At 33.1% G+C, this 24253-nt stretch overlaps 3 protein-coding genes across 5 annotated transcripts; 1 reads left to right on the top strand and 2 right to left on the bottom strand.

Annotated features, from left to right (window-relative positions):
* The first annotated feature begins 11596 nt into the window (after positions 1-11596).
* On the top strand, positions 11597-13851 carry LOC144704195 (basic helix-loop-helix (bHLH) DNA-binding superfamily protein). Its single transcript, XM_078576507.1, has 5 exons — positions 11597-12096; positions 12185-12250; positions 12908-12973; positions 13068-13118; positions 13229-13851. The coding sequence occupies exons 1-5, from the start codon at positions 11998-12000 to the stop codon at positions 13340-13342; spliced, it is 396 nt and encodes a 131-aa protein (XP_078432633.1). The 5' UTR covers positions 11597-11997; the 3' UTR covers positions 13343-13851.
* LOC144704194 (selenoprotein family protein) lies at positions 13120-16325 on the bottom strand. The gene is made up of 4 exons (XM_078576506.1): positions 16121-16325; positions 14185-14243; positions 13553-13734; positions 13120-13449 (listed from the first exon to the last, which is right to left on the bottom strand). Exons 1-4 carry the CDS (start codon positions 16284-16286, stop codon positions 13377-13379), a joined length of 480 nt encoding a protein of 159 aa, XP_078432632.1. The 5' UTR covers positions 16287-16325; the 3' UTR covers positions 13120-13376.
* A 4296-nt stretch (positions 16326-20621) lies between these two features.
* Positions 20622-23956, bottom strand: FAS2 (Transducin/WD40 repeat-like superfamily protein). Of its 3 annotated transcripts, none has more exons than XM_078576791.1 (13): positions 23709-23956; positions 23235-23346; positions 22974-23000; positions 22808-22880; positions 22617-22720; positions 22322-22536; positions 22098-22200; positions 21886-21958; positions 21555-21646; positions 21338-21479; positions 21163-21263; positions 20828-21065; positions 20622-20751 (listed from the first exon to the last, which is right to left on the bottom strand). In XM_078576791.1, the coding sequence occupies exons 1-12, from the start codon at positions 23820-23822 to the stop codon at positions 20896-20898; spliced, it is 1326 nt and encodes a 441-aa protein (XP_078432917.1). In that variant the 5' UTR covers positions 23823-23956; the 3' UTR covers positions 20622-20751; positions 20828-20895. The 3 variants fall into 3 exon arrangements, with proteins under 3 accessions (XP_078432917.1, XP_078432918.1, XP_078432919.1); XM_078576792.1 differs by having other exon boundaries at positions 20622-20745; XM_078576793.1 differs by having other exon boundaries at positions 21338-21476.
* Between the last annotated feature and the right edge of the window lie 297 nt (positions 23957-24253).

Here is a 24253-nt window from a genome sequence, read left to right as displayed (position 1 = left end):
TTCTTGAATTTTCCAGCATTAAAAACATTCACTTACCCAAATAGTAATATACATATTTTAAATTGGCACTTAATTCACTCATATAAATATTTTAGGTATATAAATCATGTTAAAGAACCATTTAGTGTGGGCATCTTTTGTTAACAATTTTCAAAATCTTCCAATACATTTCTTCAATTTTCCAACATTAAAAATATTCACTTACCCAAATAGTAATATACATATTTTAAAGTTGCACTTAATTCACTAATATAAATATTAGGTATATAAATCATGTTAAAGAACCATTTAGTGTGGGCATCTTTTGTTAACAAATTTAAAAATCTTCCTATAAATTTCTTCAATTTTCCAACATTAAAAACATTCACTTACCCAATTAGTAATATACATATTTTAAATTTGCACTTAATTCACTAATATAAATATTATGTATATAAACCATGTTAAAGAATCAAAAATTCTGGGCATCTTTTATTAAAAACTTTAAACATTTTCCTCTAAATTTCTTGAATTTTCCAGCATTAAAAACATTCACTTACCCAAATAGTAATATACATATTTTATATTGGCACTTAATTCACTCATATAAATATTTTAGGCATATAAATCATGTTAAAGAACCATTTAGCGTGGGCATCTTTTGTTAACAAATTTAAAGATCTTCGTATAAATTTCTTCAATTTTCCAACATTAAAAATATTCACTTACCCAATTAGTAATATACATATTTTAAATTTGCACTTAATTCACTAATATAAATATTATGTATATAAACCATGCTAAAGAATCAAAAATTCTGGGCATCTCTTGTTAGAAACTTTAAGCATTTTCCTCTAAATTTCTTGAATTTTCCAGCATTAAAAACATTCACTTACCCAAATAGTAATATACATATTTTATATTGGCACTTAATTCACTCATATAAATATTTTAGGTATATAAATCATGTTAAAGAACCATTTAGTGTGGGCATCTTTTGTTAACAATTTTCAAAATCTTCCAATACATTTCTTCAATTTTCCAACATTAAAAATATTCACTTACCCAAATAGTAATATACATATTTTAAAGTTGCACTTAATTCACTAATATAAATATTAGGTATATAAATCATGTTAAAGAACCATTTAGTGTGGGCATCTTTTGTTAACAATTTTAAAAATCTTCCTATAAATTTCTTCAATTTTCCAACATTAAAAACATTCACTTACCCAATTAGTAATATACATATTTTAAATTTGCACTTAATTCACTAATATAAATATTATGTATATAAACCATGCTAAAGAATCAAAAATTCTGGGCATCTTTTGTTAGAAACTTTAAGCATTTTCCTCTAAATTTCTTGAATTTTCCAGCATTAAAAACATTCACTTACCCAAATAGTAATATACATATTTTATATTGGCACTTAATTCACTCATATAAATATTTTAGGTATATAAATCATGTTAAAGAACCATTTAGCGTGGGCATCTTTTGTTAACAAATTTAAAGATCTTCCTATAAATTTCTTCAATTTTCCAACATTAAAAATATTCACTTACCCAATTAGTAATATACATATTTTAAATTTGCAATTAATTCACTAATATAAATATTATGTATATAAACCATGCTACAGAATCAAAAATTCTGGGCATCTTTTGTTAAAACTTTAAGCATTTTCCTCTAAATTTCTTGAATTTTCCAGCATTAAAAACATTCACTTACCCAAATAGTAATATACATATTTTAAATTGGCACTTAATTCACTCATATAAATATTTTAGGTATATAAATCATGTTAAAGAACCATTTAGTGTGGGCATCTTTTGTTAACAAATTTAAAGATCTTCCTATAAATTTCTTCAATTTTCCAACATTAAAAATATTCACTTACCCAATTAGTAATATACATATTTTAAATTTGCAATTAATTCACTAATATAAATATTATGTATATAAACCATGTTAAAGAATCAAAAATTCTGGGCATCTTTTATTAAAAACTTTAAACATTTTCCTCTAAATTTCTTGAATTTTCCAGCATTAAAAACATTCACTTACCCAAATAGTAATATACATATTTTATATTGGCACTTAATTCACTCATATAAATATTTTAGGCATATAAATCATGTTAAAGAACCATTTAGCGTGGGCATCTTTTGTTAACAAATTTAAAGATCTTCCTATAAATTTCTTCAATTTTCCAACATTAAAAATATTCACTTACCCAATTAGTAATATACATATTTTAAATTTGCACTTAATTCACTAATATAAATATTATGTATATAAACCATGCTAAAGAATCAAAAATTCTGGGCATCTTTTGTTAAAAACTTTAAGCATTTTCCTCTAAATTTCTTGAATTTTCCAGCATTAAAAACATTCACTTACCCAAATAGTAATATACATATTTTAAATTGGCACTTAATTCACTCATATAAATATTTTAGGTATATAAATCATGTTAAAGAACCATTTAGTGTGGGCATCTTTTGTTAACAATTTTCAAAATCTTCCAATACATTTCTTCAATTTTCCAACATTAAAAATATTCACTTACCCAAATAGTAATATACATATTTTAAAGTTGCACTTAATTCACTAATATAAATATTAGGTATATAAATCATGTTAAAGAACCATTTAGTGTGGGCATCTTTTGTTAACAATTTTAAAAATCTTCCTATAAATTTCTTCAATTTTCCAACATTAAAAACATTCACTTACCCAATTAGTAATATACATATTTTAAATTTGCAATTAATTCACTAATATAAATATTATGTATATAAACCATGCTAAAGAATCAAAAATTCTGGGCATCTTTTGTTAAAAACTTTAAGCATTTTCCTCTAAATTTCTTGAATTTTCCAGCATTAAAAACATTCACTTACCCAAATAGTAATATACATATTTTATATTGGCACTTAATTCACTCATATAAATATTTTAGGCATATAAATCATGTTAAAGAACCATTTAGCGTGGGCATCTTTTGTTAACAAATTTAAAGATCTTCCTATAAATTTCTTCAATTTTCCAACATTAAAAATATTCACTTACCCAAATAGTAATATACATATTTTAAATTTGCAATTAATTCACTAATATAAATATTATGTATGTAAACCATGCTAAAGAATCAAAAATTCTGGGCATCTTTTGTTAAAAACTTTAAGCATTTTCCTCTAAATTTCTTGAATTTTCCAGCATTAAAAACATTCACTTACCCAAATAGTAATATACATATTTTAAATTGGCACTTAATTCACTCATATAAATATTTTAGGTATATAAATCATGTTAAAGAACCATTTAGTGTGGGCATCTTTTGTTAACAATTTTCAAAATCTTCCAATACATTTCTTCAATTTTCCAACATTAAAAATATTCACTTACCCAAATAGTAATATACATATTTTAAAGTTGCACTTAATTCACTAATATAAATATTAGGTATATAAATCATGTTAAAGAACCATTTAGTGTGGGCATCTTTTGTTAACAATTTTAAAAATCTTCCTATAAATTTCTTCAATTTTCCAACATTAAAAACATTCACTTACCCAATTAGTAATATACATATTTTAAATTTGCACTTAATTCACTAATATAAATATTATGTATATAAACCATGTTAAAGAATCAAAAATTCTGGGCATCTTTTGTTAAAAACTTTAAACATTTTCCTCTAAATTTCTTGAATTTTCCAGCATTAAAAACATTCACTTACCCAAATAGTAATATACATATTTTATATTGGCACTTAATTCACTCATATAAATATTTTAGGCATATAAATCATGTTAAAGAACCATTTAGCGTGGGCATCTTTTGTTAACAAATTTAAAGATCTTCCTATAAATTTCTTCAATTTTCCAACATTAAAAATATTCACTTACCCAAATAGTAATATACATATTTTAAATTTGCAATTAATTCACTAATATAAATATTATGTATGTAAACCATGCTAAAGAATCAAAAATTCTGGGCATCTTTTGTTAAAACTTTAAGCATTTTCCTCTAAACTTCTTCAATTTTCCAACATTAAAAACATTCACTTACCCAAAAATTAATATACATACTTCAAAATCGCACTTAATTCACTCATATAAATATTTTAGGTATATAAATCATGTTAAAGAACCATTTAGTGTGGGCATCTTTTGTTAACAATTTTCAAAATCTTCCAATACATTTCTTCAATTTTCCAACATTAAAAATATTCACTTACCCAAATAGTAATATACATATTTTAAAGTTGCACTTAATTCACTAATATAAATATTAGGTATATAAATCATGTTAAAGAACCATTTAGTGTGGGCATCTTTTGTTAACAATTTTAAAAATCTTCCTATAAATTTCTTCAATTTTCCAACATTAAAAACATTCACTTACCCAATTAGTAATATACATATTTTAAATTTGCACTTAATTCACTAATATAAATATTATGTATATAAACCATGCTAAAGAATCAAAAATTCTGGGCATCTTTTGTTAGAAACTTTAAGCATTTTCCTCTAAATTTCTTGAATTTTCCAGCATTAAAACATTCACTTACCCAAATAGTAATATACATATTTTATATTGGCACTTAATTCACTCATATAAATATTTTAGGCATATAAATCATGTTAAAGAACCATTTAGCGTGGCATCTTTTGTTAACAAATTTAAAGATCTTCCTATAAATTTCTTCAATTTTCCAACATTAAAAATATTCACTTACCCAATTAGTAATATACATATTTTAAATTTGCAATTAATTCACTAATATAAATATTATGTATATAAACCATGCTAAAGAATCAAAAATTCTGGGCATCTTTTGTTAAAAACTTTAAGCATTTTCCTCTAAATTTCTTGAATTTTCCAGCATTAAAAACATTCACTTACCCAAATAGTAATATACATATTTTAAATTGGCACTTAATTCACTCATATAAATATTTTAGGTATATAAATCATGTTAAAGAACCATTTAGTGTGGGCATCTTTTGTTAACAAATTTAAAGATCTTCCTATAAATTTCTTCAATTTTCCAACATTAAAAATATTCACTTACCCAATTAGTAATATACATATTTTAAATTTGCAATTAATTCACTAATATAAATATTATGTATATAAACCATGTTAAAGAATCAAAAATTCTGGGCATCTTTTATTAAAAACTTTAAACATTTTCCTCTAAATTTATTGAATTTTCCAGCATTAAAACATTCACTTACCCAAATAGTAATATACATATTTTATATTGGCACTTAATTCACTCATATAAATATTTTAGGCATATAAATCATGTTAAAGAACCATTTAGCGTGGGCATCTTTTGTTAACAAATTTAAAGATCTTCCTATAAATTTCTTCAATTTTCCAACATTAAAAATATTCACTTACCCAATTAGTAATATACATATTTTAAATTTGCACTTAATTCACTAATATAAATATTATGTATATAAACCATGCTAAAGAATCAAAAATTCTGGGCATCTTTTGTTAAAAACTTTAAGCATTTTCCTCTAAATTTCTTGAATTTTCCAGCATTAAAACATTCACTTACCCAAATAGTAATATACATATTTTAAATTGGCACTTAATTCACTCATATAAATATTTTAGGTATATAAATCATGTTAAAGAACCATTTAGTGTGGGCATCTTTTGTTAACAATTTTCAAAATCTTCAATACATTTCTTCAATTTTCCAACATTAAAAATATTCACTTACCCAAATAGTAATATACATATTTTAAAGTTGCACTTAATTCACTAATATAAATATTAGGTATATAAATCATGTTAAAGAACCATTTAGTGTGGGCATCTTTTGTTAACAATTTTAAAAATCTTCCTATAAATTTCTTCAATTTTCTATCATTAAATACATTCACTTACCCAATTAGTAATATACATATTTTAAATTTGCACTTAATTCACTAATATAAATATTATGTATATAAACCATGTTAAAGAATCAAAAATTCTGGGCATCTTTTGTTAAAAACTTTAAACATTTTCCTCTAAATTTCTTGAATTTTCCAGCATTAAAAACATTCACTTACCCAAATAGTAATATACATATTTTATATTGGCACTTAATTCACTCATATAAATATTTTAGGCATATAAATCATGTTAAAGAACCATTTAGCGTGGGCATCTTTTGTTAACAAATTTAAAGATCTTCCTATAAATTTCTTCAATTTTCCAACATTAAAAATATTCACTTACCCAATTAGTAATATACATATTTTAAATTTGCAATTAATTCACTAATATAAATATTATGTATGTAAACCATGCTAAAGAATCAAAAATTCTGGGCATCTTTTGTTAAAACTTTAAGCATTTTCCTCTAAATTTCTTGAATTTTCCAGCATTAAAAACATTCACTTACCCAAATAGTAATATACATATTTTAAATTGGCACTTAATTCACTCATATAAATATTTTAGGTATATAAATCATGTTAAAGAACCATTTAGTGTGGGCATCTTTTGTTAACAATTTTCAAAATCTTCCAATACATTTCTTCAATTTTCCAACATTAAAAATATTCACTTACCCAAATAGTAATATACATATTTTAAAGTTGCACTTAATTCACTAATATAAATATTAGGTATATAAATCATGTTAAAGAACCATTTAGTGTGGGCATCTTTTGTTAACAATTTTAAAAATCTTCCTATAAATTTCTTCAATTTTCCAACATTAAAAACATTCACTTACCCAATTAGTAATATACATATTTTAAATTTGCACTTAATTCACTAATATAAATATTATGTATATAAACCATGTTAAAGAATCAAAAATTCTGGGCATCTTTTGTTAAAAACTTTAAACATTTTCCTCTAAATTTCTTGAATTTTCCAGCATTAAAAACATTCACTTACCCAAATAGTAATATACATATTTTATATTGGCACTTAATTCACTCATATAAATATTTTAGGCATATAAATCATGTTAAAGAACCATTTAGCGTGGGCATCTTTTGTTAACAAATTTAAAGATCTTCGTATAAATTTCTTCAATTTTCCAACATTAAAAATATTCACTTACCCAATTAGTAATATACATATTTTAAATTTGCAATTAATTCACTAATATAAATATTATGTATGTAAACCATGCTAAAGAATCAAAAATTCTGGGCATCTTTTGTTAAAAACTTTAAGCATTTTCCTCTAAATTTCTTGAATTTTCCAGCATTAAAAACATTCACTTACCCAAATAGTAATATACATATTTTAAATTGGCACTTAATTCACTCATATAAATATTTTAGGTATATAAATCATGTTAAAGAACCATTTAGTGTGGGCATCTTTTGTTAACAATTTTCAAAATCTTCCAATACATTTCTTCAATTTTCCAACATTAAAAATATTCACTTACCCAAATAGTAATATACATATTTTAAAGTTGCACTTAATTCACTAATATAAATATTAGGTATATAAATCATGTTAAAGAACCATTTAGTGTGGGCATCTTTTGTTAACAATTTTAAAAATCTTCCTATAAATTTCTTCAATTTTCCAACATTAAAAACATTCACTTACCCAATTAGTAATATACATATTTTAAATTTGCACTTAATTCACTAATATAAATATTATGTATATAAACCATGCTAAAGAATCAAAAATTCTGGGCATCTTTTGTTAGAAACTTTAAGCATTTTCCTCTAAATTTCTTGAATTTTCCAGCATTAAAAACATTCACTTACCCAAATAGTAATATACATATTTTATATTGGCACTTAATTCACTCATATAAATATTTTAGGTATATAAATCATGTTAAAGACCCATTTAGTGTGGGCATCTTTTGTTAACAAATTTAAAGATCTTCCTATAAATTTCTTCAATTTTCCAACATTAAAAATATTCACTTACCCAATTAGTAATATACATATTTTAAATTTGCAATTAATTCACTAATATAAATATTATGTATATAAACCATGCTAAAGAATCAAAAATTCTGGGCATCTTTTGTTAAAAACTTTAAGCATTTTCCTCTAAATTTCTTGAATTTTCCAGCATTAAAAACATTCACTTACCCAAATAGTAATATACATATTTTAAATTGGCACTTAATTCACTCATATAAATATTTTAGGTATATAAATCATGTTAAAGAACCATTTAGTGTGGGCATCTTTTGTTAACAATTTTCAAAATCTTCCAATACATTTCTTCAATTTTCCAACATTAAAAATATTCACTTACCCAAATAGTAATATACATATTTTAAAGTTGCACTTAATTCACTAATATAAATATTAGGTATATAAATCATGTTAAAGAACCATTTAGTGTGGGCATCTTTTGTTAACAATTTTAAAAATCTTCCTATAAATTTCTTCAATTTTCCAACATTAAAAACATTCACTTACCCAATTAGTAATATACATATTTTAAATTTGCACTTAATTCACTAATATAAATGTTATGTATATAAACCATGCTAAAGAATCAAAAATTCTGGGCATCTTTTGTTAAAATTTTAAACATTTTCCACTTAATTTCTTGAATTTTCCTACACTAAAAATATTCACTTACCCAAATAGTAATATACATATTTTAAATTGGCACTTAATTCACTAATATACATAATAGTTAAATATTTTAGATATTCCTTAGTCCCCATAAAATTATAGGTTAAATGTTGCCCATTCAAGGATTAAAATAAATTATTTATGTGGGCTTAATGTATAAATTTTTATTCTTATATAGTGCTCCTACACAAATTTGGACAATATAAAGTAATAGGGACCATTTCTCTAATATTTTCACATGCAGGCTTCGTTTGTGCGCACAACGTAATACAAGCCTTTATAAGAAAAACAGCTGGACCGATTTTAAACCTTAAAAATTTTTAGAAATCTACCATACGGGATTGCAATGGATTTCTAAAAAAATAGCCTGATGTCAGTTATCGATATCCGGATACCGAAACCAATATCCAGATATCGATAACCGATATCCTGTATCTGAGATCTGCCTCGTCCGTAGATCACCGATATCCTTCCAATCTTCAAATGCTGGATATCGGCCGATATCCGATATCAGGCATTATCCCCGTTTTATTGTCGATATCTGATATCGGATGGGTGAACACTAGCCTTAGGCCTACCTCTCTTTATCTCTCTCTCTCTATATATATATATGTATCTCTTATTTTGTTTCAATGGAATACCTAATGTGGTCACTTCATCAAAACTTACGGCTCTCTCTCTCCTTCTTCTTCCTTTCTCTCCTTCTCCTGACTTGTTGTTCAAAAATGTTATTAATGGAACACTGATGTTTGATCCAATGAATGAGAAGTTCATAATGTTCTAAATATGGGACCCAGGGCCCACAGTCAAAGGAGAGATACTCCCTCAGGTGTTTGCATTGAGTTGATCAATGAAAAAAGGGGTTGAAAAATTAGTTATAGCGGTGAACAGAAAATTAGTTGAATAGAGTCTTTGGTCATGATCAGGGTGATCATAATTTGATCACAAGTACACTCACATATCTACTCTGAATGGAATCTGAATGATCAGTGCTGACTCTGATCAGAATTTTGATTAGAATTCGACTCTAACTATTTATTGAATTTTATAAGAGTCAGAATCTCAAATTAGTATCAAATTCAGGTAAGATATCTTATCTGATCAGAATTCAGTCCTGATCAAATATCCAATCTGTACAGAATTCAACTCCAAAAATAATTTTATAAAAGTCTGATTCTGATCAGAGATTTTATTACAACCAAATTTCAGACATGATCAAAGTCAGATTCTGATCAGATCGGATCTGTGATATGAGTCTGACTATGATCAGAATTGGAATCTAATCAGATTCACATTATGACCAGAGTCTACTTATGATTGGGAGCTCTGATCAGGATCATTTCTGGTCAAAATCTTATATTGATCATAGGTTTGATTCTTATCAGACTTGAATTTTGATCAAAGTCAGATTCTGACAAAAGTTGGATTTTGATAAGACTGCATTTATTATTGGAATCCAAAAATGATTAGAATTTGACTCTTATCAGATTCATGTACAATTCAAACTTACGATCATATTACAATCCTCATAAAGAGGTCCTCACGAAATGTTATACTATGAATAGAACTTGATTCTAAATAAATCGCGATTGTAATCAGAGTTGGATTCTGACTAGTTTCAATATCAAATCAGAATTCGACCCTAAATTAAATTTGGAGATGAAAATGCAAATGGAAGTGTAGATGAATAGAGCAGAGATATATAGAGAATTATTTTAAATATTTTCTGAAATAAATATCTAGAGATAAATAGATAGATAGATAGATATGGATAAACATGTGCCCACCCTGCCTGATTTTTCCATCATACCCTAACAGTCTCACCCCTCACGCCCACCCTGCCTACCCATTATAGTGCGCCTTTGCCAGTCTCCTTTTGTAGCCTTGCACATGTCTCTCACCTGATCAGAAAATTTAGCAGTTAAACTAAATTAGAAACTTAGGTGAAAAAAGATAAGCCCTAATTTAAGTTTATAGCTTCATATCATTAAAAGCATGAGGTAATATGTCTCATAGAACTTTGTTTTCTCATGTCTTAGAATTACAAACAAGTTTTAAGAATTTGACGTCAGATATCAGTATTTCTGATATCCAACATTGGGGAATAAGTTTTTGGATGATGGCAGATACCGATATTAGATATCCATCGCTATGTTCCACAATCTGATGTCGGCATCAGATATTTGTATACAGGTTAAGGCAAATATCACTTTTGCCCCCTTTTAATATCTGATATAAATATATGTTATTGGCATCAATATCAACGTTGGGACTGGCAAGTATTTCTTAATAGGTTAAGCAGTCAGCCACAAACATATGTACCGCGTTGCATTCCAGAAACGGTCAACAAGGAAGATCCTATTAGGTCATGTCCACTTAATAGTTAGTTCACATCAATCTACCATGTATGCTCATCAGCTAAATCTTGACCCAGCCGATCTGATTAAAAATTGCATTTATCCGATCACAATCAGGGTCTATCTAACGATCAAAGTCTTAAATGAGATCCATTCCGATCCGATTCGATCTGATCCGACCGCCGATCCTTATGAGAGAGAGACGAGGATGACGAAGAAACAAAAGGAAGATAAACAGTAGATCTATCCGAGAGGCCGGTAGGGGGCTGTCTCAACTAAAATGACCGAACCAAAAGGGCAGGTTTAGACTCTAGGGTCTGGTCTTCAAGACCAAACCACCACACAACTAGAGGCCAAGAACTCCATTGTTGAAATGGCTAATCACACTTTGAATAGTTTGATTGTTGAAATGCAATATTTTAGCCAGAAAGTGACCTCTTACAAGAAAATGTCAACATCGCAGGTCACAGTCTTAATATCTAAGGGAAAAAGGGGGGGCACAAGCAAGCGTGTAGGCCCAGTAAGGGCCCATCAAGCTTCTCTCCCAGCGGTCGCTGTCACCTCCCTGGGCTGTTCATGAGCTGTCAAGGATTGCGTAGACAATTGTTCCATTATTCATCTGTTTTGCGACCTTATAAACACAACCATGAAACAAACTCTTCCCATATCTTACACTCTCTCGATTCTCTCTCTAGTTCTTGATTTCCACTATCTCTCTCTCTCTACCCATCTCTTGATTCTCCCCCTAGTTCTTGTTTTGCACTATCTCTCTCTCTACCCATCTCTTGATTCTCCCTCTAGTTCTTGATTTCCACTATCTCACTCTCTACCCATCTCTTGATTTTCTCTCTAGTTCTTGCTTTACACTATCTCTCGCTCTACCCATCTCTTGATTCTCCCTCAAGTTCTTGATTTACGCTATCTCTCTCTCTACCCATCTCTTGATTCTCTCTCTAATTCTTGATTCTGGAAGAAACCCACCTCGCATTCGTGGGGCGAATGAGCGGAAGAGAGTTGAGTCGTCGCCCAATTTCTCCCTCTGGACTGGGTTGGGGGCGATGATGGAGGTGGCGGCGGAGGAGAGGCGGCGAGGGGGGTACGTGGCGGCAGAGAAGAGGCTCAAGACGAGCTGCGGCGGAAGAGGAGGATCGGCCAAGGTTGGGATTTCTCTTCGTTTTCGATCTCGCTTCTTTGGGAGGAATCGCATTCGATGGAATCCGACGGCTGATATCGCTCTGATTTCAGGAGAGAAAGGATAGATTTGGAGAGCAAGTGGCGGCTCTCCAGCAGCTTGTTTCTCCCTTCGGCAAGGTACTCGCTTCTGTTCCTATCTTTCCCAGCATCTCTCTCTCTCTCTCTCTCTCTCTCTCTCTCTCTCTCTCTCTCTCTCTCTCTCTCTACATTCACATCTCTCTCTCTGTTCCCCCCTCCATCAAATCTCTCCATCTGTTTATCTTTTACTCTCTCCCTCATCTCTCCCTCTATCCCCCTATCAAATCTCTCCATCTCTTTGTCTTTTACTCTCTTCTCCCTCTCTCTCTTTGCATTCTTCTCTCTCTCATTTCGCTCTCTCTCTCTTCATTCTTTTCTCTCTCATCTCTCTCTGTCTACATTCTTTTCTCTCTCATCTCTCTGTCTACATTCTTTTCTCTCTCATCTCTTTCTCTCTATCCCCCATCAAATCTCTCCATCTGTCTTTTACTCTCTTCTCTCTCTCTATCCCCCGTCGAATCTCTCCATCTCCGTCCTTTACTCTATTCTCTCTCATCTCCCTCTCTATCCCCCCATCCAATCTCTCCATCTATGAATCTTTCACTCACTCCTTATCTGCATATTTATGTTAAAATAAATACTTCCATCGACGCATTTCTCTCTAACTATTCATCTGTCGATCTCTCTCTCCCCCTATCCTTTGATTATGTTCTTATAATGATCTGAAAATCTACATGTCTACCGATGCCATCGCAGACAGATACCGCGTCTGTTCTTCAGGATACGCACTCTTACATCCAGTTCCTCCACGAGCAGCTTCAGGTCCGCATCATCATCTCTCTCTCTAGAAATATGATTCCATATTAGTTTCGTACGTATCTCTAGGACATCCATAGGCTCATTGGCTCATCCGCAGGTCCTGAGCACGCCGTACCTCCGGAGCAAAACCCCTGCGGATCAAACCCAGGTAAGAGAAGCCAAATCATTATTCCGCGTGGTGGGTTTTATGAGAGAGAGATAGATGAGCATGTAGATGTGAAGAGAGAGACATGAGGAGACTGATGGATGTTTGAACAGGAGGGAGAGATGACGCTGAGGAGCCGCGGCTTGTGCTTGGTGCCAGTCGCTAAAACCCTCGCCATTGCACGTAGCAATGGCGCCGACATCTGGGCCCCACCCGGAGCCCCCTAGGCGACTCACATGTGCCAAAAGTCAACGGTCAAGGTCAATGGTCAGCAGAGGGTTTGACTTTTTCTCTGAGGAACTGTCGAATGTGCTCCCGCTTCCAATTGTCGATCCTGTGGAGAGAGAGAGAGATGGCATGGGATTTTAGAGAGATGGACCGTTTATGATTCAGGAGGAGATGAGAGAGAGATGAGATGAATATGAGATGGGGCCCACCTGATGGTCTCTTGGTGATTACCATCCTCGTCTACCATGACTAGCTTCGGCGGAGACGAGTAGACATACTGGATCTTGACGGCGGGGAATTGATCTTTCTCCTCTTCGATAAATGTCAAAAGCTCGGGATAGTACGTGAGCTTCCTCGTGCAAACCTGAAGAACGGCGCCCGAGAACATAACCTGCAAGAATGAAAAGTAGCGCCCTTGCTATCAGCTATAGCTTTTGGCACAGTTGGATACAACAAGTTTGTTTCTGAATAAAGATCAAGTTGAATAGATATGACCCGTAATTACTTCTGCGTTGTCATGATGTTAGTTGATCATAAACTTCATCCGAAACAAATCTGAAATCATCTAAACTGCCACGGATGGGCATAGTTAACCCAAGATAGATATAAGAATATCGTCATGCATGGTTAGTTTCATGGATCTAATAATGGCCCAGATATGGGTCAAAGTAAGTCAAAACAAGCTGGCTACTGAGGGTTGACTCGCAGACGATGAGAGTCAAATTGGGAATGTTTTTTTGGGTTCTTATTGTGTACTAATTAGTACGCATTAGAAGTAGTAAGAATTTGAAAGATCGAAAATGAAAGGAAAAGGAAATATCCGAATTGAATAACAGCACACCTTGCTCGAGGAATCGTCAGAGTCTTCGGTGCAACACTTGCGACAATCTGCTACCAATTCTGTAGAAAAAGTCAGATTACCACTAAACTGTTCTAGAAAAATCAGAATGGAACTAGGGTCGAAAGCAAGGGACATAAGAATATTAGCCAACCTTTGATGATAAAAAAGCAACAGAAGAAATTAGGCGGTAAAATCCACAAAAAAACACAGGAAATAGATTTTTATAAAACAGAGATAAGAAAAATAAATCATCGGTATAAACAGAAGAAATTGCTTGGTAATATGATTCCCATCGTATCAAGGTTATAAGGGTATTTTGATAAGGAGCTCCCAAGAAAGTATCAGAGAAAGAAGAGAAGAACGAATGTTACACGTGAAACCCAGTAGTCCACATGCGTTTATTTGAATAAGAAAGGGGCCAAGAAGCTGGCATTGTAGTTTTCTTGAAGACGGAGCTTGCCAAGGCGGTGGGGCGGCAGCGGAGATGTTAGAGTCCTGATGAGATAACCGATTCTTGAAATTTTAGGGTTATAAATACCCCTTTGTAAGGTCATTGGAGGGACTTTTGATGAATGATTACCCTGTGGTTTCTTGGCACGAGTAGCTGTATCCGGCTTTCGCGAGGGCAAGAACTCCTGATTCGGAGGTTCTTGAGAGTTTGGTCACCTATCGCTCTCTCTTCTTCTCTCTTACCTCTTCCATCTCTCCTATTCTCCTCTCTATCCCTCATCCCATTTGTTATTTTGTTAGATCTCCATGGGGATCGTAACAGGAGATCATCCGAGCCGGATGGGAGCGGAGCCGATTCAGCAATTCTCCTCAATTTATGTTCACCATTCACTTCTTTCTACTATCATCTTATAAATTCGTCTGCATTCCCTATTTGGAGAACTACTCTAGCCAGAATTCTAGTTCAATTTGATACTGGAAATTGGAATATCTTCAGGAATTACTCATGACATCTCGGGAGGATCTTATCATAGTTAGAGTCATTTTCCATGCTGCTTGTATTTTCTTTCATATAAGGCAGTCAAGAAGTAATTGGAATAGTGTTTGGGTCCCTGTCTCTCTATTTCTCTCTAATTATGTCTCATTACTCCATCTTCAACAATATTTGGAAACGATTCCTAGATAGAACTCTAGGGTTCTATAACTCTATCAAATATTGTAGTCAACCAGACTAAACTAGATAAACTCAAATATGTCATTTCACGGTGGGCAGTCGACAGAAAAAGTTTCTCCTTTACATAATTTTTGCCAATTTAGACTTTACTGGTCCGGGTTAAATCGAGAACAACTAGATTACAGAGGATTGAGCAGTGGAGGACTTAGAAACAATTGTATAGTCATAAGCAGGCATCCTTCAAACGAAGGTTTTTGAGAAAATTGAATTGGAAAATTGCGAGGGGATGCAGTTCATGGAGATCATAACATCAGGCTAAAAATGAATTTCAGAAAATGCCGAAACTGCGAGTATGATTTTTTTTATGAAACACATACAATTGAAAGCAAGCTTGAACCCAGGAATCGACAACAACACTCAGAAGATCATGACGTAAATGGCAACAACATGCGCTCCAAAAGTGATTACCGAGAGAAATCTAGACATTTTATACATATTCGCATCAACAGAATATGCGAAGAAAAGAATGATGAGGGCAAAATTTCAAATCGAATGCCAATTAGTGGAAGGAACATCAAATTTCCGGCTCAAACGGTCATTATTCACGTACACAATAGACACCACGAAGATCAAACCCACGAAGATCACGGCGTAAAGATAACAAACACGCGCCACAAGAGTGGCCTACCGAGAGAGATCCGACAATTTTTACATCTTCGCATCATACAATTTATAGGAAAAAAATAATGTTGGGGTAAAAATTAGAGATCGAATGACAAATCAAGGAACGAGAATCAAAGTTCGGGGACTCACCGTCGTTCTTCACATACTCGGCGAAGGCGTCACAGTCGGAGCACAGAGCGAGACCACTGAACCCTAGATCCTCGCATTCCTTCGTGCTCAGCTGATCTGCGAAGACGAACGGAAGAGAGATTGCCAATACCAGAACCCCCACGAAGGCGAAATCTCCGTTCTTCATTTTTTCTCACCCTTTTGCTTCACGGCAAAGTCAGTTTTTTGCCTCTTCTGGTTTAAATAAGTATACGTATAGTGTATTCAAATGTAATCAATATCCTTCGTATAGTAAAATATTGCATTTACTAAATAATATGATCTATATATTATATCCCACCATATACTACATGTGCTTCATTTTTGAAGAGTTTTTATGTATCATGATGACATGAACAAAACTGCATCAATGTATCTTACTAAGGGATGTTCAATAAGTTGACATACATCTGTGGCTGTATAATTCATTCTCGTATAGCACTTATCGTCCTTCGCCTCTGTCACCACCAGCAACGGTGAATCTGTACGATTCTCCAGTTCCACCAATCCTCGTCATGTATCCGTCACCATTTCTATCTTAATTAGCGGCAGTATTTCTTTCATCTACTCCACTCGATGCACGCCACTACCATTAGCCGTCATCCAGCACTATCAAAGCACCTAATAAGGTATTTGATTTTAATTAATATGTATCTCTTACCATAAAATTTAATTAGTTTCCCTAAAAAAAATTATAATTTTTTTATAGATTTGGTTAAATAGGAAAAATTATCGTCTTTTAATTATTTTGAATAAATTTCACTAGTTTAATTCTATTAATTGTATATTACTAGTAAAATATACACTACCCTAAAAAAGTCATAATCAAATTGTTTAATTATTATTAAATACTTTATCCATGTGGATTCTAATCTTAATCATTATGTACTTGGAGGGAAAACTATAAATAGTATTGTATCAATAAGAAGCCTTAAATGACATAATAAACCCTTAATTTTGGGATCATCAAATATTTGCGACGAACATCAAACTATCTGAAAATAATAGCATTATATGATCCTACTCATACAATCAGTATGACTGATTTTTATCATTAATGGGAAGACAATAAGGACAGATAGTGGGTGATATTTAAAGAAATAGTTTATTAAATTGACTGATATTAATCCCTGAATAGTATTATAATTATACGTCAATCTAGTTGATTCATATTAGTGTCATGTATGTGGTTCATAGACAATACACCAAAGACATATTGTGGCTGGCAATTCTATTTTACTGCTAGTTATGAGTCCCCAGAATCAAGTTCAAATCAGTCAGCCTTAATTCAGACGTAGAAAATAGTATAGAAAGAATATTATGTAGTCAAGATGGGATCATCTATCATAGGTACGAGGAGATTGATTCGAAGAAGAAGATGCATCAAATCCTTGGCCACGGTAGTGAATATAGTGGAGAAGATGTTCTCGAATGATCTCTATTACACATTAGTGCTAACTGGAATGACGGATTAATTTTGGATGAAGGATTCTTGCGCAGATGAAGGATTATATGTAAACTGTAACAGATGTTGATAAATGTTCCATGAGAGTGTGATTTTATGACTTTGTATCTTGTAGACCACTAGGCGTAGCTTGGTAATCATTGGTTAGAAACTCAAACTATCAATTAGGTTAAGTAGAACCTTAGTTAGTTGTAATATTTTTTTATTAATAATAAATTAGGTTAATCAAAAAATCTTAGTGGACCATTAAAGTCATTAATTAGACTGATGTGTAGTCCTAAATATTCCCACGCATAAGATCTATGGACGTTGGTGGATATGCTTAAAAATGAAGCATAAAACTTTAGCCAGCTTATATCGGTTTCAACAATGTCTACTCTGAACGTCAATTTTGGACCATTAATCAAGCCAAGAAAATCCAAAACTTAATTTGCATAAAAATGTTTGAGAATTTTTCATAATTTTATGGATTCCGAAACATGAGCTTTCTTTTTTTATAAATAATTTATTTAAAAATATGTTCATATACTATTTAATGGAGTAATAATTGAACGTTGAAGAAGAATTAACCCTTGAGTTGTAGAGTATTTAATACTCTTTGAACCTTTTCTGGTGTATAGAATATTAGCCTTTGGACGATGCTTTTGGGTTTTGAGGAGTTGTCGCCCAAACATGTTTTCTTGTCTAAAAATATGTATAGTGACAAAAAAATTCATAAAACTTGGTTTGTTGACTCAAGAATTGCAGTTTTAATTTAGTAATTTTGGGAATCGAGATGGCTATGAGATTTTTTTTTTTAATTCCAGTTATACCTACATAAACCAAGGATGTTTCTAAACTTTGTTAATGTGTGGATAGTTTGTTGTTTCTCGATTTATTAGCTATTTTAAGCCATGAAATTTATAATTTACCATGTTTTATCTGATAAAACCTGAGTCTAATTATTTTTAAAAAATATATCTATGGTTGTGATCAAGAAGATGAAACTATAGTGTAAATTCCCTTAGATTCCCTCCGTAATTTGATCGTTTCTTGAAAAAAAGCCTTATACTCAACTTTCTTCACCCTTGGCCAATGAGAAGTCATAACAAGGAAGTGCAGGGTCATTTTTTTGTTTTATTTATCAAAGGCTAGATCATATCAAGCTTCATTCTTATTTTACATGATCATCCTTCCTAATAATGCTTTTTAAAATACTTTGAGAAAATGGGTTGGTCTACCTCTATGTTCACAGTGAACTTGATCTCGTAGAATGCTAAGCTTTCTAAAAATATGACTTTTCTGCTAATGAGATGTTAATACAAAGTTGATCGTGATCTATAAGCAGAGGTTTGTTCATATTACCCTTAGTCACAACACTACTTTGTACATACAGTTGTTATAGGTGTTGAAACTCGTTGAAGAAAAATGATCCAGATGGAATAGATCCAAAACCCAAGATGCTATGGTGAAAGGCGAAATCAACTCGGACGAGATCAGTTAGTCGGCGAATAGAGACATATATAAGAACCTCTCACGTCACCATCGTGACGTCAACGACCAAGGCTCGCGGTGCAGGGCAATGGCTTATCGTGTGGTGCATTAGAATAACTCCTTCAACTCCTAAGCCAAGGGAGTAACCACCAAGGAGTGACGAAGACAAACCAAGGGAGAGAGAGAGAGGCGAAGAGAGGAAGAGACAAGAAGAATGAACAGAAAACACAACTGCATAAATTGAGAACAGGTTTGCCCTTTATATATAGAGGGCCAGTGTTACATGTTTAGGGAATATGAAAGGTCTGGAATGTGAAAAGCTTTGTGTCTTTTCATATTCCCCAAAGAGACAAGAGGGGAGGGGGCGCACCTCGATTCCCGTGCCCCTCCCTTATTGAGGCTTGACTAGTCAAGCCCCCCCCTCTCCACATTCCCGCGGTAGGGGGGGGGGCTGACAAACCCCAACAATAGGCCATTGGCTTTCATGGGTATCTAGCCCCTTCTACGGTGGAAAACAATATCTTGATCACAATTTCTATGCAATACTAACAAAAAAGTACAACTAGTAACTGGGACATTCTATAAAAGTTATGGTCGTGGCATTCTTCTTGTGCAACAAGAATCCACGACCTTTCATACATGCAAGATGTTATGTATCACCCAAATAACTAACTTAGATGTTTGAGGATATTTTTTAGGATTTTGCAATTAAGGATAACTCTTGGGACTTGACTTGTGCATGATGAAAATTATACTTCAACATGTGGATCGTCCAAATACTCTATGCAGGGAGGACTAGAAGCTTCAAAGCTCAATTTTGATCTCATTTTGCAGGATTAGTGGTCTAATTACCTTCCTTTCATGTTTTAAGAGTATTTTCCTTGTTAGTTGGACTCATTTTATTACAACTTTGGTAGAATGTGGTGATTGTTGATGGATAAAACATGCTAATGTTTTATCAATTTTAGTATAGTTGTTTTCACTTTCAAAACCTCAGACTTTAAATGGTTATTTCTTTCCATTCTTTTAGTCATACCCGGCAGGCTGGTTTTTGTAGGAAAATCAATATATAAAACATTTTTTGAAAGCTCCTAATTAGAATGTATTAAATTAATATGCAGCATTGTTATCTCTTTCCATTCTTTTAGTCATACACTCAGGTTTTAGTAGGAAAATCAACATATAAAACATTCTTTGAAAGCTCCTAATTAGAATGTATTAAATTTATAAGCGGCACTGTGCACCACTAGGCACCTCTCCAAGATGTCCAACACCAGCTTACATAGCCAGGCTTAGGAAGTGCTTTCTTAAATCACCATTAATAAGAACTTTAAAAATAATCAACAAGTTAATTTTCTTTCAAAAGTGTTAATGAACTATAATTTTGTAATGTGCTTGCTAAGATTTTCAAATATTGAAGAGATGCCATCTCGCTAAAGATCAACCCAGCAAAAGCTAGACACCAAAGCCCCCTTGTTTTCTCACAAAGAGCTGACTTATATTAATGAATAAGTTAGTGGCTGACCATATAGAACGACTCTCCCATGAGTTTGATATGTATAAATATGTTCCAAGAAATAAATAAATAACAGAAATATGGTTGTTTAGAGCAGTATAGAAGAACCTGCATGATAACCACTAACCATTGTCGTCATCGCGGTGCCTTCGCCTTCCGCTTGCATACAAAAACTACCAAGTCAGGTTCAAGCAGAGCGAAAACGTCGAATGAGAAGCGTGCACGAGGCTCTAACCATTCAGAAAGAGAGATGCAACGATGGTCTATTTTCTTGCATTTTTGCTAAACAATGAGTTCAGCTGATTAAACAATGGCAACCGGCGTAATCCGCTTTTTTGCCGGCTTACTTGGATCCGTCTTCGTCGGAGCAACTGGCATTACCTTCTCAACAACTTCCATCCCCACGGCGACGTTAAGCTCAGACTTTGACTGACTCTCCCTTTCTTTGACAGTTTGATTAACTATGCTGGAAACTGACAGGAGCAAATCCATGTTCTATGTAATTATTTCATATTTGATTAACAGGAATACGAAGGTTAGAGAACAAAAAATTGGAGTAATTTACTTCACCTGGGGATGAAACAGGCGAGCCCAGTTCATTGTTCTCAAATTCCAGAAGAGTGCAAAAACCATCCCTCGATGACACGGCAAGATATCTGGCGTCAGCAGACCTGAAAAGGATTAAGAGGGTAAATTCCAGCATGGATACAGTCTTGATGATGGAAAATCAAAGAAAAATAATTACCAGGCAATGTCAGTGATAGCCGCATAGTGGAGCCCGGCGAGGACGGCTAGTGGGGCGGTGCTCTCGGTGTCGTAGATGTAGAGGGAACTTAAGGTGGCGACAGCGAAGACGATACGATGAGGAAGCTTCAAAGAGCCAGCTGCTTGCAGTAAGAGAATCAAAAGCCCATTAAGGACAAGGATAGCCGTCTGACGTAGAATTACATTTAACTACGCACCGGCTGTGATAGATCCCCGAAGAAGAAAAGTGAGGGGGCAGAAACGTACAGCAACAACCGGTCCGCTCGCTCCCCTCAGTTGCACCGCAGGCCTGTACGATCGTCAGCTTAAACATAAATGTTGATATGGAGAGTTATGCTATGGTTGTTCTACTTAAGGGATGCAAAATTTAGAGACCACATGAATTATCATATTGAGAGAACATTTTTAAAGTGAAAGTACATTGTTTTCAATCAGTTTGCTTCTGAGCTTGATGAAAGACTGAAGGGGATGTCGCACCCACGATTAAAAGTATTTTCTTGTAAAAATGAAAGATAAAGCCACCCTTACCTGGAAAGATCTTTCCTGGAGAAGATATACGCTGTGTTCAATGCATCCGACTTTGAAGACAATTTGTACATACCTGACGTATTAAGAAGTGCAGAAGATCAAAAACTAATATCGCATATGCACAAACTGTTTCTTTATTTTAAGGGGAAAAAAATTGCAGAGGAATAAATGAAAATTAAGTATTCTCTGAAAATTACAATTAGGAACTATACCAGCTGGAGCTAATAAGAATGATCCATCAGGTGACCATGACAATCTTCGAAAAAAAGATGGCAATGTGTCATCGTGGAATAGATGACCCTTCGGTTGCTGCGCCTGAGAGATTGAAATAAAAAATAAAATTGAAAAGATTTTTTAAAAAAATATAAGTAAAAATATTGCTTTCATCGGGGATGCGGAGTTGCGAGAGAGTTTGAAAACTTAAGAGTTCACGGACCTTAGTTTCATCTTGCTTTGGCAGTTCACTTTTTGAAACGACGTGTTGGCAGGCGTAATTCATCTTCTCAAGACTTTTCACCTTTGCTTGTGGCTTATTGACATAAATACGACATGTTCTGTCAGAGCTAAGTGACGCAACAAACTGGCCCAAAGGATCCCAGGCCACACCTTGGACATAATGTAAATGAGATTCCAAAATCTGATGCACAGAACCTGAAAATTTATTCCGACAAAAAGATTATTTTCGAGAAAATCTACGTTGTGATAGAATTTTAAAGCTCATGAGCGAGAACCTTTATTGACATCCCATATGATGCATGTGTTGTCGATGGAGCCTGAAATTATGAAGTTACCATCTGGTGACCACTCCAAATCCATTACATCTTTTCGATGAAACCTGATAAGATATGGCCACTTAAATATAGAATCAATACAGGTTTAGATATTCAAAGATCTAGAGGTAAGATTGATGGCAAAAGCTTACGACAAAGTTCGGAGTACTTTCCAACTCGAAATGTCATCCTTCGAATGCATTTTCCATATGATTAGCTCCCCACCTAAGGTTTAAATATTGATAATGGATTCAAACTGGCACGTTTTCACCATTGAAGACCGTAAAACTCTTCCTAAAGGTGGAATGATTGACGTACCATCGGCCCCTGACGAAAGATATTCCCCTGCAGATTCAGCAATGGAATTCAATCACATGAAAAATGATCATACGAGAAATTATCGGAATCAGAATCTGAATTTTTTTAGTAAGAAGGAAGCATAGTTGCAAAGAATTTCAAATTTTGCAATTGCTAGGTCCCCTTTATCTTGTCTTACTTCCGAAAAATAGATGTTCTGTTTCAAAACAGGTTCAACGGAGAAAAACTAGAGTTAACAATTTTAAGTACCAATTCTCTTACCGGATGGAGAAAATCGAAGTACATTTACAGCAGAGCTGTGGTAGGAAAGGCTGCTCTTATAAGTCGCTGAAGGTCCTTTTTTCGAATCACTGGAAGCCATCACAACCCAAAGCTGCAAGAGCAAGAAGGAGATTTAAAATGCGAAAACAACAACCCGTAATTTTTTTGGTAAACTAAGGCGCCGTGATGGATGAATGCACCAAATTCACCATAAATACTGACGATAGCTAGATGATGGGTAAACAGATAACTCATTATAATCTCATACGGTTGAAAAAATAGAAAGAGCAGAAAAAGTCAAGTCTCCGTGGATGACAATAGTAAATAATTTTGGAGTCACGTTTACATCCACGTATGTGTACATGAAAAATACTAATCCTAGAAAAAACAACGCATTTCGCTTAAATAATAACGTGTTCAAATGCAAATACCAAGAAACCCCGAACAGTATACACTGGAAATTCGGGAAAAAACCTTGATGTCGTGATCATTCCCCCCAGTTGCAAGCAGCCCTGTCTGAGGGTGAAAATCTAGGGTTAGAACGGGTTTGGTGTCGTGCCAGTTGATCTGGAGAATTCCTCCTTTCATTTTCAAGCGATTTCCCTCCGTTTAACTGCTTTCAACGATCCCACCAACACCGATTTAGAAGAATGCAGAGATCGTTGCGCAGATCGGAAACTGAAATCTTCCCACCTCTCCCGCGACTTTCAAAATCTCAGTGTGCAAAATGGCGGGAAACGACCAGTCCCCCACCCCCCCCCCGGTTGTAACATCCCCCCCGGTTTGGACCGGGCCGACTGGTTTAGTGCTCATTCAGGCCCATTTTGCATTTAATTAAAAAAAATCACTAAATAAATGTATGGAAAAGGCTTTAAGGGATATAATTTCAATGCCCGAAATTGAAAGTCAAAATATTAATTCTATCAAAATAATGAATCAACCTAAAAATATATAATCTGGATAAGTCAGAAAAAAATTATTGTAGTCAAATAATAAGTATATTAGTAATAGTATAAGCT

The sequence above is a fragment of the Wolffia australiana genome, chromosome 6, assembly GCF_029677425.1.
Source record: "Wolffia australiana isolate 7733 chromosome 6, ASM2967742v1".
Lineage (NCBI taxonomy): Eukaryota > Viridiplantae > Streptophyta > Magnoliopsida > Alismatales > Araceae > Wolffia > Wolffia australiana.
Note: the sequence above shows the minus strand (reverse complement) of the source record. Positions and strands in the feature narration are given on the sequence as shown.

Excerpts from the sequence above, each read along its gene's own strand:
- LOC144704195 (XM_078576507.1), top strand. The coding sequence starts at position 11,998 with ATGATGGAGGTGGCGGCGGAGGAGAGGCGGCGAGGGGGGTACGTGGCG. Across the intron at positions 12,251-12,907 it reads TTGTTTCTCCCTTCGGCAAG|ACAGATACCGCGTCTGTTCT; the intron begins GTACTCGCTTCT and ends ATGCCATCGCAG. Across the intron at positions 13,119-13,228 it reads CCCCTGCGGATCAAACCCAG|GAGGGAGAGATGACGCTGAG; the intron begins GTAAGAGAAGCC and ends ATGTTTGAACAG.
- FAS2 (XM_078576791.1), bottom strand. The coding sequence starts at position 23,822 with ATGAAAGGAGGAATTCTCCAGATCAACTGGCACGACACCAAACCCGTT. Across the intron at positions 23,347-23,708 it reads GGAATGATCACGACATCAAG|CTTTGGGTTGTGATGGCTTC; the intron begins GTTTTTTCCCGA and ends TTGCTCTTGCAG. Across the intron at positions 21,959-22,097 it reads ATTCTTATTAGCTCCAGCTG|GTATGTACAAATTGTCTTCA; the intron begins GTATAGTTCCTA and ends TTAATACGTCAG.
- LOC144704194 (XM_078576506.1), bottom strand. The coding sequence starts at position 16,286 with ATGAAGAACGGAGATTTCGCCTTCGTGGGGGTTCTGGTATTGGCAATC. Across the intron at positions 14,244-16,120 it reads CGAGTATGTGAAGAACGACG|AATTGGTAGCAGATTGTCGC; the intron begins GTGAGTCCCCGA and ends CTTTTTCTACAG. Across the intron at positions 13,735-14,184 it reads CTGACGATTCCTCGAGCAAG|GTTATGTTCTCGGGCGCCGT; the intron begins GTGTGCTGTTAT and ends TCATTCTTGCAG.